The sequence below is a fragment of the Lemur catta genome, chromosome 5 (assembly GCF_020740605.2).
Source record: "Lemur catta isolate mLemCat1 chromosome 5, mLemCat1.pri, whole genome shotgun sequence".
In the NCBI taxonomy this organism is placed as follows: domain Eukaryota; kingdom Metazoa; phylum Chordata; class Mammalia; order Primates; family Lemuridae; genus Lemur; species Lemur catta.
In genome coordinates this window covers 62,676,942-62,692,862 of record NC_059132.1, presented here as the reverse complement: position 1 = coordinate 62,692,862, position 15,921 = coordinate 62,676,942, and the positions used below count along the sequence as shown (strand labels likewise).

Genomic DNA, 15,921 nt, shown 5'->3' with positions numbered 1-15,921 from the left:
CGGTGATCTATGTAAGAAATGACAAGTTGTTAAATTCAGGAAACTTTCATTGAAGAGCTGTCCAGGCACTGTGCCAGACGGGTACTACAGATACAGAGACGAGAGCACCACAGGCCACAACAGGCTAGTGGGAAAGATACAATATTTATACAGTAATGATGTAATCTCGAAATAAAACAAAGGGAAAAATAATCGATTCTCTTGTGGCCTCAGGAATAGGGAACACATTTCAGCAGAGATGATCACAGATAAAGGTTTTTATAAAATAAACTGAGGCTCTACAAGAATATTTGGGGATACAAGAGAAACTTTTCAGGCATCTAGAGCAGAATATGAAGATATATTATGTGAAGGCACAAGGAATGCAAGGTAATTTCTAATATTATTATGAAGGTGCTCATATGGTAAAATAATAGAATTGACAGGATATGATGAATAACTGGATAAATGAGAGAAATGAGGAAAGTTAGAAATGGACCTAGGAAGAAGATAAGGCAAGTTCAAGAGACGGAAATAGAAGGTGTGGAACTACAGCAGTGACCCAGCAGGTAGGCCCAACAGTTTTCTGGAAAGCAGACAATCTATCTGACAGTCAGAAAGCCCTACTGGCTTTTCTAAGGATAAAGCAAAGAAACACAACCAGGTGCCTCTAGGAAGGTGAGGCATGAGGCTAGACTCAAAGTTTAAAGAGTTAAACAGTGTATGTGTACTTCCAAATTATTTTCTACTATGAAATCACTTAACTTTAAAGCACCAGAATTTGAATTACATAATGCCTTTATCTTCAAACTGCCAGAGTAATGTAATACAATTATCTTTACATTCAGGTGATGAGTACACCAAAAGCCCGGACTCCACCACCACACGATACATACATGTAACAGAATTCAACTTGTACCTCCTAAATCTATTAAAATAAAATTAAAAAGAATGAGATTAGTAAATGGAAAATAAATAAATAAATGCAGGTATATAACAAAATAATAATTCTAACTAAGGTAGCAGGTGCAGTGAAAATATTACAGACACAATGTTAAGTAAATAAGAAATACTTTACCTTTAGGTGATAATGAGGTTTTAGATAAATTTAAATGCTTTAATCCCTTTGGGAGTTTGGCAAATTGAATACTTAAAGAGGATACACCTGTAAAAGGAAAGAAAAGAGATTATTAGACTTTTCAAGTTCTCAGAATTGCATTTGTTTTACAATGCATGAAAATTAACTTAAATTTAATTCCAATGGAAGTGATCATATTTTTCTTTATAATGTCAGACCTTGCTTTCTAATCATTTACCATCATGCCTCCTTTCCTTTCTATCCTACCTATAAGATAGGAGAAGGGGAAGACTGTTTAATTAAGCATAACAATATCTGAAACTTTTCCATTAGAGATATTTTTCTTTGGGCCAAGTGTTAACCTCTTCTCATCATCCAATTTCAAATGTAAATCCTCTTGGGAAGGGTGATATAACTTTTCCCCACTTTTCTTTTTAACCTCTATCTTAATGAGTTGATCTTTCTTCTAGATGAGCAGATGTATGCTATTTAATTATTGTCAAGAAGAATGGAGGAATGGTAACTATTCAGAAAACAGCAGATGGATTCCAATACTTAATCAGCTTATAGCTAACAACTTCAGAGCCTCAGAGTATGTTTTAACTTCTTAAAGGTAAGTTTTGTAACTGTGAATAACTCACCAGGAATTTACAGTATTTAAAATCAGATATCCTCTAAATTTAATGGCCAGAGTGGGAGACTGGAAATAACAGCTCACTCATCCAAGGATTGCAATGAGCACAGACAGTTTTCTGAGAAGATATAAGTAACATAGAAATATATACCCTTCCTACAGGTCCTTCTGCTACAGGTGAGCTCTCATTTCCTCAGGGGCATGTTCTCAGGAAGCCTCCTTAAACAAAACTAATACTAATTCCCTTAGACTAACTCTCAAACTCCAGGCAGCAATACGAAACTACTGTGCTGGTTGCTGACCTATCACATAATCCCAAACTCTCTATAAATCTTAACAAAATTTACAAGAAATAACTACATAGAAACAACATAAAGATCATGCAGCTTGAGTAAGCCTTGAAATGGGTGTATCGCCAAGGACAGTGGGTGTTCCGGGAGCCCCTGACTATTTCTCCAGAGTGTTTCATTGTCAAGGAAGTTTGAAAATCACTGGATTAAATAATGCTAAACAGGCTTTTTACTGGAATATATCTGGAGGCTTGAATATGCTGATCCATTTTGTAAATTACAAAGTGAAACCAGGCCTAATATTTAGCTGATACACTCTCGTAAAAGAATGAATTACTAGCCGGGCGCGATGGCTCACGCCTGTAATCCTAGCACTCTGGGAGGCCGAGGCGGGTGGATCACTCGAGGTCAGGAGTTCGAGACCAGCCTGAGCAAGAGCAAGACCCCGTCTCTACTAAAAATAGAAAGAAATTATCTGGCCAACTAAAAATATATAGAGAAAAAATTAGCCGGGCATGGTGGTGCATGCCTGTAGTCCCAGCTACTCGGGAGGCTGAGGCAGTAGGATCGCTTAAGCCCAGGAGTTTGAGGTTGCTGTGAACTAGGCTGACGCCACGGCACTCACTCTAGCTGGGCAACAGAGCAAGACTCTGTCTCAAAAAAAAAAAAAAAAAAAAGGATGAATTACTAATAAGTTAAGGGGGGGAGAGGGAAAGATGAAACAATTTTAAAACTTGATTAATCCAAAACGCAAAAAAGAAAAGGGAAGAACAAAAAATAAGATGGAAAAATACAAATACAGATTTTCACCCAAACAAATAAAAAATTACATTAAATATAAATGTACTAAAGACTCAAATTAAAAGTCAAAAATAGCTTATTCCAATAAAATTATCAGATGTTTTCAAGAGACACACCTGCTGCTAGTCTTCAGAATAAATATAGAAATGTGGGAAAAGACATATGCTACCAACATTAGCCAAAAGAAATCTGGTGTAGCAGTAATAAGACAAGTTAGATTTTCAGAACCAGTAATAGAGATAAATGGGACACTTCACTAATGAAGAAGATATAATTATCTTAAATCTGTATACTCTGATTAACCCAGTCTAAATATATATAAAGTAAATCTGACAGTAACAAAAGGAAAATGCATATTTTATTACATAAGTATACACATACATATATGAAAAATAATGGTTTTTTAACACATCTCAGTAGCTAATAAAAAAAGACATAGAAGATATCAAATGCATAATGAAGTAAGATATAATTGATATATTTAAAGCATTGTGGCCAATAACTATAGAATACATTTCTTCAAAGTGCACAATGAATTTACCAAAAGTGACCATATGATAGGCCATAAAGCAAGTCTCAACAAATAATAAAATGTTCCTTAACTACTGTGAAATCATACAGAGAATATTCTCTATTTGTATGTTCTCTGCTACCAACACTATGAAATTATAACAAAAGGAATTATAATAAAAAGATAATTTAAAAATTCCCAAATAATTCTAACTTAAGCAATGTATTTCTAAGTAACAAATGAGTCCATGAAAAAAAATCACAATGGAAATTTAAAAAATATTTTCAGTTAAATAAAAAACTATGACTTAATATTTTTGGGATACAACTAGAGCAATTCTCAGAGGGAAATCAATAGTCCTAAATATATATATTAATAAAGAAGAAAAGCTGGAAAATAATTATCTAATTACCCATCTCAAGATGTTTGAAAAAGAATAGCAATTAATCCCCATCCCAACCCTGTAAACAAAAGGAAGGAAACAATAAAGAAAAGGGAAGAAATCAATTAAATAGACAGCAGCTGTATAAGTAAATTTAACAAAGCTGGTTCTTCAAAAAGACTAACAAAATTGATAAATCCCAGAAAGACTAGTAACCAAAATAAATAAATAAAAATTAGAAGGATCAGATTATCAAAATCCAATGAAAAAAGAGTATCAGTAGAGATCCTACAGACATTGCAGATATAACTGAAGGGTATCAAAAAATCTGTAAGTCAAAAAATGATAATAGGTTCAGGTACCTGTTCACCTTAAAGGACTCAGCACAAAATTAGTTATTATTCAGATCCTGTGGTAGAGCAGGGGTTTACAAGCCTTTTCTACCATGATCCACATAAAGAAACAGATGTGACATCATGATGCAGGAACCTCATACAAAAATAAATACATATACACATTAGGATTAGAAAACTAAAACAAAAGTTTTCCTTAAATAATGTACTCTGACATTTTCTATTCTAGACCATTTCTTTTTTTTTTTTTTTTTTTTAATGTTTGTCATGAATTTTTAGCCTAATTTCATGGCCTACCAAAGGGTTTTGACCCACAGTCAGAAAAAACACTGGGTTAGATGAAGGCCAAGAGCAAGCTGTTGAACAGGTGTGGCCTTGCCACAGGATAAGAATAGCTTGTGTGTGGGTGGTCTGTTCACCACCTTGTGTGGCTCTTGCAGAGAGAGAGCAGGGCAGCCAGCATCTGAAGCATTCCTCATATACACTGTATCTCTACTTACTAGATCATACTTTAACCTGCTTCACCACAAGCCCCTTAACAATCAGAAGGCTGCAGGCTTGTCCTTTATACATAGGTGTGACATGATGACTGAGCTGTAACTAACAGGGATTTGCTGTAACTAACAGAGATTTGCTGCATCAACAATCATGTCACAAAGCAAGGAGCTAAACTTTCTGAGAGTTTCCAAATAAGCCTCTGAGTAGGTGGTTAAGGTGCAAAATCACATCCCATTTGATATTTAAATTCCTCAGAATTCTGTGCTTTTTAACTGTCTGCCTTGTGTTTCTTTGATTTTCCTTGTAAATAATAATCCCTGGTTTGGTCTGTTTTATGTACTAGACAATTTAATTACAGACTCTACTCTCATCCTTTGTCTTGTTTGTTTTCAAACATAAAGTATCATCATTGAAAAGCTTGGAAGCAAAAATTACTGAAATTTTTCTCTAGATTGAAATTTCAATAATATTTTATACTCAATTGGATTTATTGTGGGGTTTCCATCCAAGAGTAGAAAAGCTACCAATCATCTTCAGATATTTGGCCTGAATAAAAAGAAACAATAAAGAATTTGTTCAGGAGGCTCAGCCCCAAGAGTGAAGAAAAGAGGGAAATACAGGTATTGGCAGTTGTCCATGAGGCCTGGCAAATACAGCAATGAATGAATCTAGGAGGGGCAGAAACAAGAAAAGTCTGGGCCTGTGAAAATATTTTCAAGAATGCCAAAATGTGAGGGTATGTAAGCAGAAATCACTGTTGGTATGCACACTTGAGGCTAAAGAAAGCATCCCTGGAATGATTCGTGGGACAACACCTAGAAAGGGGCTGCAGCTAGATGAAAAGACACAAAACCAGGTCTGGTTGCAGAGGGGAAAAGCAGGCAAACATCATCTTTGAACACATGTTCTCACTCCATACATAAGAAATCTTTATACACTTTAGCATGATTTTCAAGTGCCATTTTAAGTACTATATGAGAGAATTAAATAAAATCAAACAATTTAAAGAAAACACTTATTGATTATGTGTAAGATCTTACACTAGATGCTGTATGTCCCAGAATAGAAAGGGAGAGAGAAGGGCCAAGGGGTGGGGAAGAGAGGAAGTAAGGTGGCAGAGGTGTTGGGGAAGAAATGTCCACCTCTGGCTATAATGCAGGCAGAATGAAGAAGTGCTATCACAGAAGTTTACACAGAGGCTCCAAGGTGAGGGCAAGACAGAAGAAACTACCCCTGAGGCAACAAGCTGTCCAGTGTGGCTGCACCTCAGGGAATAATGAGGAGGTGCACAACAGGAAAGGAAACAAAGGGCAAGTTCCTTCTTCCCCTTCCAGTCCCCCAGACTCAAACAACATGTGTTCTTTTAGGTCTGGCTTCTTTAACTCCACATAACGGTTTTGAGGTTCATCCATGTTGTAGCATGTGTCAGAATTTCTCTTTCTGTATATTCCATGGTACATATTTTATTTTATGTACACATTTTATTTGCCCACTCACCAGTGATGGACATTTGGGTTGTTTCCAATTTTGGGTTATATAAATAATACTGCTGTAAACATTCACTCACAAGTCTTTCTGTGGACATATGTCTCATTTCTCTTGGACGATATACCTACGAGTGGAATTGCTGGCTCACATGGCAAATTCAAGAAACGGTCTAACTGGTTTCTAAAGTGGCTGCACAATTTTACATTCCCACCATTAATGTACGAGTTTGTTTCTTCACATCCTCTCCAACACATATTTTGATTCTAGCCATACCACTGGCTGTGACATGGTACCTCACCATGGTTTTAATTTGCATTTCCCTAATCATTAAGGAGTGCCCCCTTCCTGGTCCACCTGAACTCTGGATTTCATTTGCTTAAAGACCTGCCTCCAACAACTAACTCCTCTACAAGATTTTGTTCTGTCAGTAGATAAGTATGATTGACGTCCTCCCATTTTAAAAACACAACCAAAATAACCCTCCTGTCTATAAAAAAGTTATCTCTAAGATTTCCACTTCATCACATTCACCTCTCTATAGCATTTGACTAACACAGAAACATTTGTTTTTCCCAAGAAATTATTATGTTAATAGTATACCCCAGGGAAACTCCTACTCCAGTACTATGCACCCATTATTTTCATTTTTGGCTTACTCTATCAGGGTACTTTTCACATGATCTAGTTTTCTAACTCAAGCTCAACCTTCCTTTAGATTCACTACTTTAGATGCTGAGAAGTTACTTGAGATTTTTGCTTGAATAACACATGAGTATCTTTTTCAACACCAAACAATGTCTACATCAGGGATAAAAAGAAAAACTGACCATCTATATCAGTATCTTGCACTTAGTTTAATAACTATTAATAGTACTCATCAAATATATAACACTGTAAAATGAAAGGTCCTTATTCAACAAAGCTGGAAAACATTTGCAACAGGAAATGAAAACAAAATTGTCCCACTAGAGATCAACCGATTCCTTCTTAAACTTTGTCCATGGATGTTCTACTACTAAGAATTCAAATTCTGAATTTTCCCTTTCTAAACCTGAGTCTTCCTTCAATCCACACAAACACCTTTAATGAAACTTTTTGACTCATCACAAACTCTAGTCCTTCAACCTCCCCCTATTCTCACACTCAAATCTTGTTAAATATTAAAAGATATTTGTGGTAGGCAGAATTCTAAGATAGCCCCCCGCAAGATTCACACCCCTAGTGTACACGCCCTGTATAATTACTTCGAGTATTAGGGAGGGTGGTGAATACATAGTAGACCCTTGAACAACATGGGTTTTAACCACACAGGTCCACTTATGTGCAGATTTTCTTCCACCTCTGCCACCCCTGAGACAGCAAGACCAACCCCTCCGCTTCCTCCGCCTACTCAATGTGAAGATGGAGATGAGGACCTTTATGATGATCCACTTCCACTTAATGGACAGTAAATATATTTTCTCTTCCTCGTGATTTTCTTAGTAACATTTTCTTTTCTCTAGTTTACTTTATTATAAGAATACAGTATATAATACATATAACATAGAAAGTATGTGCTAATTGACTATGCTATCAGGAAGGCCTCTGTTTAACAGTAGGTTATTAGCAGTCAAGTTTTGGGGAGTCAAAAGTTATATGTGGATCTTTGACTACTCGGGGGATCAGCACCCCTCACCTCCACATTGCTCAAGGGTTAAGTGTAATGGGATGTCACTACCATGATTAGGTTACTAATCAGTTGATTTTGAATGCATCAGATGGAATTTCTCCTGGGTGTGCCTGAGTTAGGTAAGCTGTTTAAAAGCAACTACAGTATCAGAGAGATGTGTTCCAGCTGTCCTCAAACACAAAGCAAAGTGCTATGTTGTGAGAGGAGGGAGCCACATGGCTCCTTTTCTAGGAACACAGCCTCTAAGAGCTGGAAGTGGTCCCCGCTAGCAAGAAAACACAGAACTCAGTCCTATATCCCCAAGGAAATTAATTACACCAACAACCAGTGAACTTGAGGAGAACTACAGGTCCAGATGAGATTGCAGCCCCTGTCGACAACTTGATTTCAATCTTGTGAGAGAGACCCTGAGCACAGAACTCAGCTAACCAGCCCTGTATCCAGACTACTGACCAAAGGACACTGTAAAATAATATATTTGTATCATTTTTAAGCTGCCAAGTATGTGGCAATTTGTTATGCAGCAACAGATAACTAATACGATATTTTAAAAACAGTATCTTCCTTTCCTTTTGTATCACACTGCAAAAAAATTTAAGCAGATCATAAAATTTTAGCATGAGTATTTTCATGAAGGGGTAAAAAGAACTAGAAACCAACAAGATCATCAACAGCATTTATAACCTAATTACAACTTAGCTTGATACTACTCTCTTCAGGCCTGGCTAAATTAATACTGCCTAATCCTCTTACAGTTCTGGCATCAGTGATAACATGAACACTACAGTACCTCTGTCCTCCAGTGGGTTGCCAGCAAGGTTAATTGTGTGGAGTCCTGAGTTGGGATTATGCGCTAGAGCACTGGCCAGTTTTTGTGCAAAATCTCTGCAAGTAAACAAAACAACAAGAATAAATAACACAAAGTATAAAACCATTCAAATAAAACATTTCAAGCTTAGAACAGAGTAAAATCTAAAAAAGACAAACCTCCCTTAAAACATTGTCTATATATCATATATTTGTTAATACCCATTAACACTTCATTAGAGAATTTGTAAAGCCAGAATATAGTTCATTTTGATGGGCCAAAAGCAAAAAGAAAATATATAATTGCCCCTTTAAAGATACATTGCTGTATGCTATTAATAGTACTTCTTGGCCCCTCCATAATTAAAAAAAAAATACTGGATTGAACCTGCTTTTCATGACAATTATAGTAGACTATTCACTGTATCTTATTTCTCATTTCATGCACTCATGAATGCAAAATTGATTGTTCTAATTATTCAGTTTAAAGGCTACAATTTTAACAAAAATCAAAATCACTATTTTAGTTATGTTTAACTCGAAATAACATACTAAGTGCTTTGATTATGAAACTGTCAACCTTCCTCACTTAGCAGCAGTAAAATCTTTGTTCTAACAGATTCTAACTCTTAATGCTCTTAACAGTAAGGCTTGGGTAGTGACTACTAAACCACTAGATAAAGACTATGTAAAAGTGTTAACTTGACAAGGGAGAGATATGACTAAAACTGATCAAAGCAAAGCAGTAAAACCATATGGAGTATGTTATTACCACAACTACCAGCAGTGATGATATTAAGACACACATAACATCTACAATGTGAAAGGTACTTTTTCAAGTACTTTCCATATATTAATTCACTTATCATCACAACTTTAATTCTACAAAGCAGGCACTATTATTATTCCCATTTTAAAGGTGAAGAGACTGAGGCACAGAAAGCTTAAACAAGGCCAGGAGGCATCTGGCTCAAGGATCCATGCTCTTAGCTACTACACTATGTACCCTCACAAATATCAAGGCCAAGTGCAGTGGCTCACACCTGTAATCCTAGCACTCTGGGAGGCCGAGGGGAGAGGATCACTTGAGGCTAGGAGTGCAAGACCAGCCTGAGCACAAGCAAGACCCTATCTCTACAAAACATAGAAAAATTAGATGGGCATGGTGGTGTGTGCCTGTAGTCCCAGCTAGCTCAGGAGTTTGAGGTTGCAGTGAGCTATGATGATGCCACTACACTCTAGCCCAGGTGAGAGAGCAAGATCTTGTCTCAAAAAAAAAAAAAAAAAAAAAAAAATCAAGTGACACAACAGCAAGAGATGTTATCAAATTCTTGGTCTTCATGATAATGATGGGGATCATGGAGATTTTTTTCTTCAGCAAGGAAAGCACTGTGTATGTGAGTAGCCCCACTTTCTTTTAAACTATGCATTAATTAGAAGAGCAAATAGTATAAAGTTTTAAACTAACATATTCATATATTCAGGAAAATACTCACGTTCTAAGTCCAGCATTTTCCAACACCAATTCTTCCAGTCGATTGGACCTACTCACCACCCTCAAGATCTGTTCACAGACATCGGTGGACTGTAACAGAAAACATTCTTTGATCACTCCATAAATCTAAAGAAAAAAGCTTCACTTCATTGTTACAAATCTATGCAATGCAAAGTTTTAATTGAATACAACATTCATTCATACATTCAATAAAGCTTGAATGAGTATGTACTACTATGTACTATCACAATGACTAGGAAGGAAGGAAGGAAGGAAGGAAGGGAGGGAGGGAGGGAGGGAGGGAAAGAAGAAAAGGCAAAGCATGTTGTATGTGCCAAGGCATACAGTAATCAAAGCATTTTATTTTCTTAAAATACTACAAAAAAAGATTTACAGTTCTCTGACTTATCAGATCACAAACATCCAACTGGATTAACCATAATTGGAACAGACTCTGAAATGTAGCACAAGTTCTCTAGCCAAATATCCTTAAGAAAACCTAACTTGGAAACACCCTAAGTCCCACAGCATCTAAGGGCTCTCATAATTCTTAAATGCTGTTTGATCCAATTCAGTCTATAATGCCACTTTCACACTATTCCTGGGTTTCTAGTGTGCCTCTCTGATTGAGGAAGGAAGAGAAAAATTAATTCCAACTGACCTGATCTCTGAAATTTACATTATGCTGACAGTTACGATTTTCAAAATGGTAACTCCCTTATCAGTATAATTCTCTGTCTGACAATTTATACACAAGGGAACTGATCTTATTCTGTGTTGTCATGATAAAAAGTAATTACTTAGATAATGTTTTTGCAGGATTATCCTAATCTCCAGAAATAATACTTGGGATCATTACCATTTCTAGGCAACCTTGCAGACAGCATCCAGAAAAGTAATTTACCAAAACAGGGCTTTGAAGAGTTAAAGCTCACTGGGGTATAAATACTGTAATAAAAATTTACTAAAGAAAATTTAGGAAATTGTGTCCAGCTTTCTTTAAGATGCCAGTAGGGGAGAAGTGTAACAAGTCTGATTACATTCATTTTAATAATTTTTATTAAGTGCCAACTATATGAAAAGCATTATTTTCTACTCTGAAGAATATACAGAGATGCAATATTGAAAGAGATATGCAAACCTAGACACTAAGTAAAATGTGATAATTACAATGCTACTTGCCAAATGCCTACTGCATGCTCAACACTATGTTCACTGATTTAGGAAGAATTTTTAAAAAATGAATATGATGGTTCCCCAAGAGCTTATATTTAGTTAAAAATCAAATGTATACAACAAAAACTAAAAGCACTATAAAGTAGCAAATGAAATAGTGCAAAATAAAAATAAATTAAATTAAGTAAATACAGAACTTTAGAACTAAAAGAAACCATATACAGTATCTGGTCCAACCACATCATTTAAAAAAAAAAAAAAAATGCAATGAGGCTCACCAACTTGCCCGAGTTACAAAACTGAAGTTGAGCAAGACTCCAATCCTACTGCTTTTTAAATGAATCAAAAATATTGGGCAGAAACATAGTCCTAACTGCAGAATATCTGGTAGCTTTTTTAAAAAAAATCCTTTATTCAAATTTGGAAGAGTGATTACTAATTTGCTTCATAAGCATAAAGTATATAAATAAGTCATATTTTTCTTGTGGTACCTTAGCACAGGAGGCTTTTATTGGGCTAGGAACAATCTTAACCCAGACAGCTCATCTAATTTGAGAAGAAGCCACTTATTTTTGCCATACCCTTTATGTTTAAAAAAAATCCAAAGATGTTCTTCTCCATCTTCTCCTTTCCTTCAAATAAACCCAATGTAGAAAGTGTTCTGAGAGTGCCCATTTCAGACCAAAAGGAAAAGTATCACTTGTTTTTAACTTTGGATGAAAAACATGAAGAATTTAATATTCTTTTTGAAGACTTGTAGATTGATATCTACGAAGACCATTTTTCATTTTAAAATGCCAAATATTAAAAATATATGCAAATGTATTTTTGTGTTTAAATCTCAGTTAATAGAAAAGCAATAGCAGCAGTCTTCAAATCCTGTCACTCTACTTGCTTTCATCCCAGGACACTCAAGAAAGCATAGAAGCATTCACATGCTTTGTTTTGCCAGGGCTGAAATGATTAGGTGAATATTTTCTGTCCTCAACATCAAAGCCACCTAAAAGGAGATGATACCTGGGGGGAACAATGACAGAATGGCAGCACCAATTGCCTGGACACCTTCGTGTAATAATAAGTTGGGACAATTTCCAAAAGTGGGATATCCACAACCTCCTGGAAACCCTCTGGGGGCCCCATTTTGAAAACCATGAGCATCTATGAATGTTTGAATAAACCAGGAAAACTGACTTGGTGGCAAGCCATTGTTTTCTCTGATCCCACAATCCCTGGGCTAATCTACTTCTCATTCCTCCAATGGCTCCCCTTTCCCACCTGTAATCTTTGCTGGCTCAGTCCTGGAAATGATCCCAACTCATCAAGCAGCAAACAAGAGGCTTCTGTTCCCAGCACTCCCATCATGGCTACCTGTCTGTTCCCTGAGGGCTCCCCTGGCTCCCACTCCTGCCACCCCTAGCTCCATCATCACTGCTCAAACATAACTGCTGTTCAATGGAAACAGTTCACATAATTCACACTCCCATATTTATTCATTTCTCAACCTCTTTGCTAGTCTGACTGTGATGATGATAACAACAGTTAACAGTTATGAAATGCCTGCAATATGTCAACTACTATGTTAGAATTTCTACACATATCATTTATTCATCTCAACCACCAGCATATTAGTTATATTGCTATGTTCATTTAACAAACTTATTTGGTATTTGACATCTACGTATTAAGCCAATTTTTACTGAGTACTACTATGAGCTACACAATGTGATAAGGACTGGATAGAGATGAATAAGAACTGAACTCCAACTAGCTCATAACAATAGGTGCATGGGAAGCTGAGGCTCTGGAAGGTCATGTAACTTATCTAAGGTCACACAGCCTTGTGATAAGAGTCAGAATCTGAAACCCAGGTTTCTGATTCCAAGTCCACACTCTTTTCCTATACCACACTGGCTCCTAAGAGACCCCAAATGAGTTCAGCCCATTTTCATACATATAATGCCTCAAGCGACCTCAACTCTAGGCAAATTCAGAGAACCAGTAGCCTGCCCACTAGCAAGTCTCAACCCTCCACTTCATACAGATCCATGTCTCAATCCAAATCCAGTCTCTTTGCTGAAAATCTTAAACGCCCAGATTCTACGACCTCTGAAAGCTGGAGACTTGAATGTTAACAGTCTCCAATAAAACAATATCTAAATTATTTCTCATCCTAAAATGAAGCATCAGAAAGTTAATTCATGGATAAGCATCTGTCCATATGACTGCTCTGAACCTGCAAAATCCCCAACAGAGAACCTTATTTCCACTAGTAAAATAGACGAATATTGGCTTATGAAAACTAACTGATTTCACTTTTATTTCGTTTTCCTTACAAATAAATCTGTCCAAAAACCCATCTAGAAAATCAACATTAACTATCATAAGTCAACCAGACTGACTCTGCCTGTTAACATTTTCCTAAATTCTTAGGAAGGGAAACTTTGTAGAGACAAAATGTAAGACAGGAATATAAAATCTGCTATTTGCAGCTGTGCAAATGTAACTGTAATGGTTTTTGCCAACTGAATAAGTTTGTACTGAAGGCTACATTAAATGTATCTTTCTACATTTCATCTATAGTTCATCTTCTAAAATTGCCTGAAACAGCTAAAATTATGAGGAAATACTTCTTTGAAGCATCTCACATTATAAACTTTACAAATGCTATGCAAATCATTTACAGGAAAATACCTCCTCAAGAAACAAAATGTATGTAGCTTACCAGTATGGTAGAAAAAAATTTTTGTTTTTTTACAATTAGCAGGTTTTTGAAATTCAGCAAAGCCAAGCAACATTTTCTGTATCTTTGATTACTTACCAGTTTCAGATCCTTAGAGGACAGCTTTGTGAACCACTGATTGTATTCCAGAGCAGCAATGATAGGTATTAGGTCCCTAGAAGCAGAAATAACAAAGTACATGAAAGTGCTCTTACAAAAGACATACTGGCACTTAATTTTTAATAAATGGCATCCAGGGTTACTTTTCAATTCCTATTATTCACAAACCCAACATCTAGCCTAAACTATTTTGACCACTAGACAACAATTAAATTCTCTAAGACAGGTCTTCTGTACAAAGTAAGCAGAATTCCCACAAGTTGAAGTAAACTGCTTCTCGGGACTCTGATTCCTACACCCAATGGAAAAAGCGTTGGTAGCAGTGTTGCTTGGAGAATCTCCTTGCTCTAAGAGAAATCATACATCTAATTACATACCAACAAGTCATATTTCTTTAGACTGCTACTTCATAAATTTTTTAACCATCAATTATCTCACAGAGAATTTTCTAGTCAGGAATTTACATTGCAAGCAAACACAGTACCTCCCCTGACAGTAAGTGACATCAGATGGATTCCCAATGCTTAGCAAGCATTTTTGCAACCATCTGGTAGGTTTTTTTTTGTTCTTAGAAGTGATTACATCCATGAGATAGCCCAGGTGCATTTTCATCTCATGCTTCATATTAGCTCTTCAGCCACAAAGTGAAGCTATTTGCATGAGAGATCTGCCTCCACTCCAATTTTCCAGCCTGAGCGCCCACATGTCCCAGCTCATACTCAAGGAAAAAAGCCAACAATTTGCTACTCATCTAACATGATATGCAATTTCATATTTGGAATTATCTTTTACTGCTGTGTTCAGTTATGAAAATCTATGTGTCCTTAAATGACTACATCACACATTCTGTCCTCTAATTCCTCTCCTGTTCACCCCCTAGCACACTGCTTGCATCTCTATTTAGCATTTATTTTATTCTATCTTATAATATAGTTTGTTGCCGTAAGCATCTGTTCCCTGCCACTCTCAATTTTAAGTTCTTTGAAAACCAAGTCATCATCTATTTCAGTTTTTTGGCTTTAGTGAGGCCATATCAGTTTTATCATTGGTGCATGACAAACAGCAGATACTCAAATTTTTACTGACATAGAAGAGAAAGGCAGAAGGTGGAAAGAGGGTTGAGAATCAATATTATCTGATAGCTTCTGGGTACCAGGCCCTGTGCTTGGCACTCTACACAGACCAGCTCATTTAAATCTCAAAACAACTCTAGGAGGCATTATTGTTTACATCTTACAGATGAAGGAACAGATGTTCAGAAAATAAAGTGAAACTAGGCCAAAGAGACAGAACTATGGTGAATCCAGACTTTGAAGCACCACATGTGTACAGTTTCATTAGACATGCTTTAAAAAGATGAAATGAGTTCCCACAGGTAGTAGGAAAAAACAATGCAATTGTTTACGGAATAAGTAGACCCAGTCATGTGTCTCCATGTGCAAGGTTTTCTACTGACAAGGCTCTCTATTAACTTTCCATAAGTTTAAAATTTAAAAAGAAGTTTTAAATTAAAAAAGGAAAATAACTCTTTCATAGTTGTTTTATGATCTTCTTCACTATCTTCATCCCCTCCCATTGACTAAATGCTCTGTGCTCAGAACAAGTCCCAGCATCTCTCCCTACTGCCTAATGACAGGTTGTAGCTTCTCTGAGAATGAATTCTATTTTATTGGAGAGAGACCCGAAAGCCCACATTGTTCAAAGGTTTTCTTATGCACTTCAACATCCAGAACTATGCCAAAGCATTCTCATCTCATCTCCTTTTGTAGATTCTATGTCAAGGAGTGACCACACTTCAGAACCTCTTTATTGTGTATTCTATTCTCTCACTTGACCTGATTTGAAGTATGACTGCCTTTTGTCATAGATAAAAGGAACTGAAGGACACATTAGGAATAGAACCAGGTTTTACATGAATGCA

General features: G+C 36.3%; 1 protein-coding gene across 6 annotated transcripts in view; it reads right to left on the bottom strand.

The window, feature by feature from the left end:
- Window positions 1-15,921, bottom strand: part of CARMIL1 (capping protein regulator and myosin 1 linker 1) — a 302,767-nt gene that overhangs the window by 128,575 nt on the left and 158,271 nt on the right. For all 6 annotated transcript variants that reach the window (XR_006735315.1, XM_045551918.1, XM_045551919.1 and 3 more), the window contains 4 exons: window positions 13,980-14,055; window positions 9,987-10,075; window positions 8,474-8,568; window positions 1,058-1,144 (listed from right to left, as the gene is read on the bottom strand). Coding sequence is in view for 5 of the 6 variants with exons in the window: in XM_045551918.1 (XP_045407874.1) it covers window positions 1,058-1,144; window positions 8,474-8,568; window positions 9,987-10,075; window positions 13,980-14,055 (347 nt within the window). In the remaining variant the exon portion in view is untranslated. The remainder of the gene's footprint in view (window positions 1-1,057; window positions 1,145-8,473; window positions 8,569-9,986; window positions 10,076-13,979; window positions 14,056-15,921) is intronic.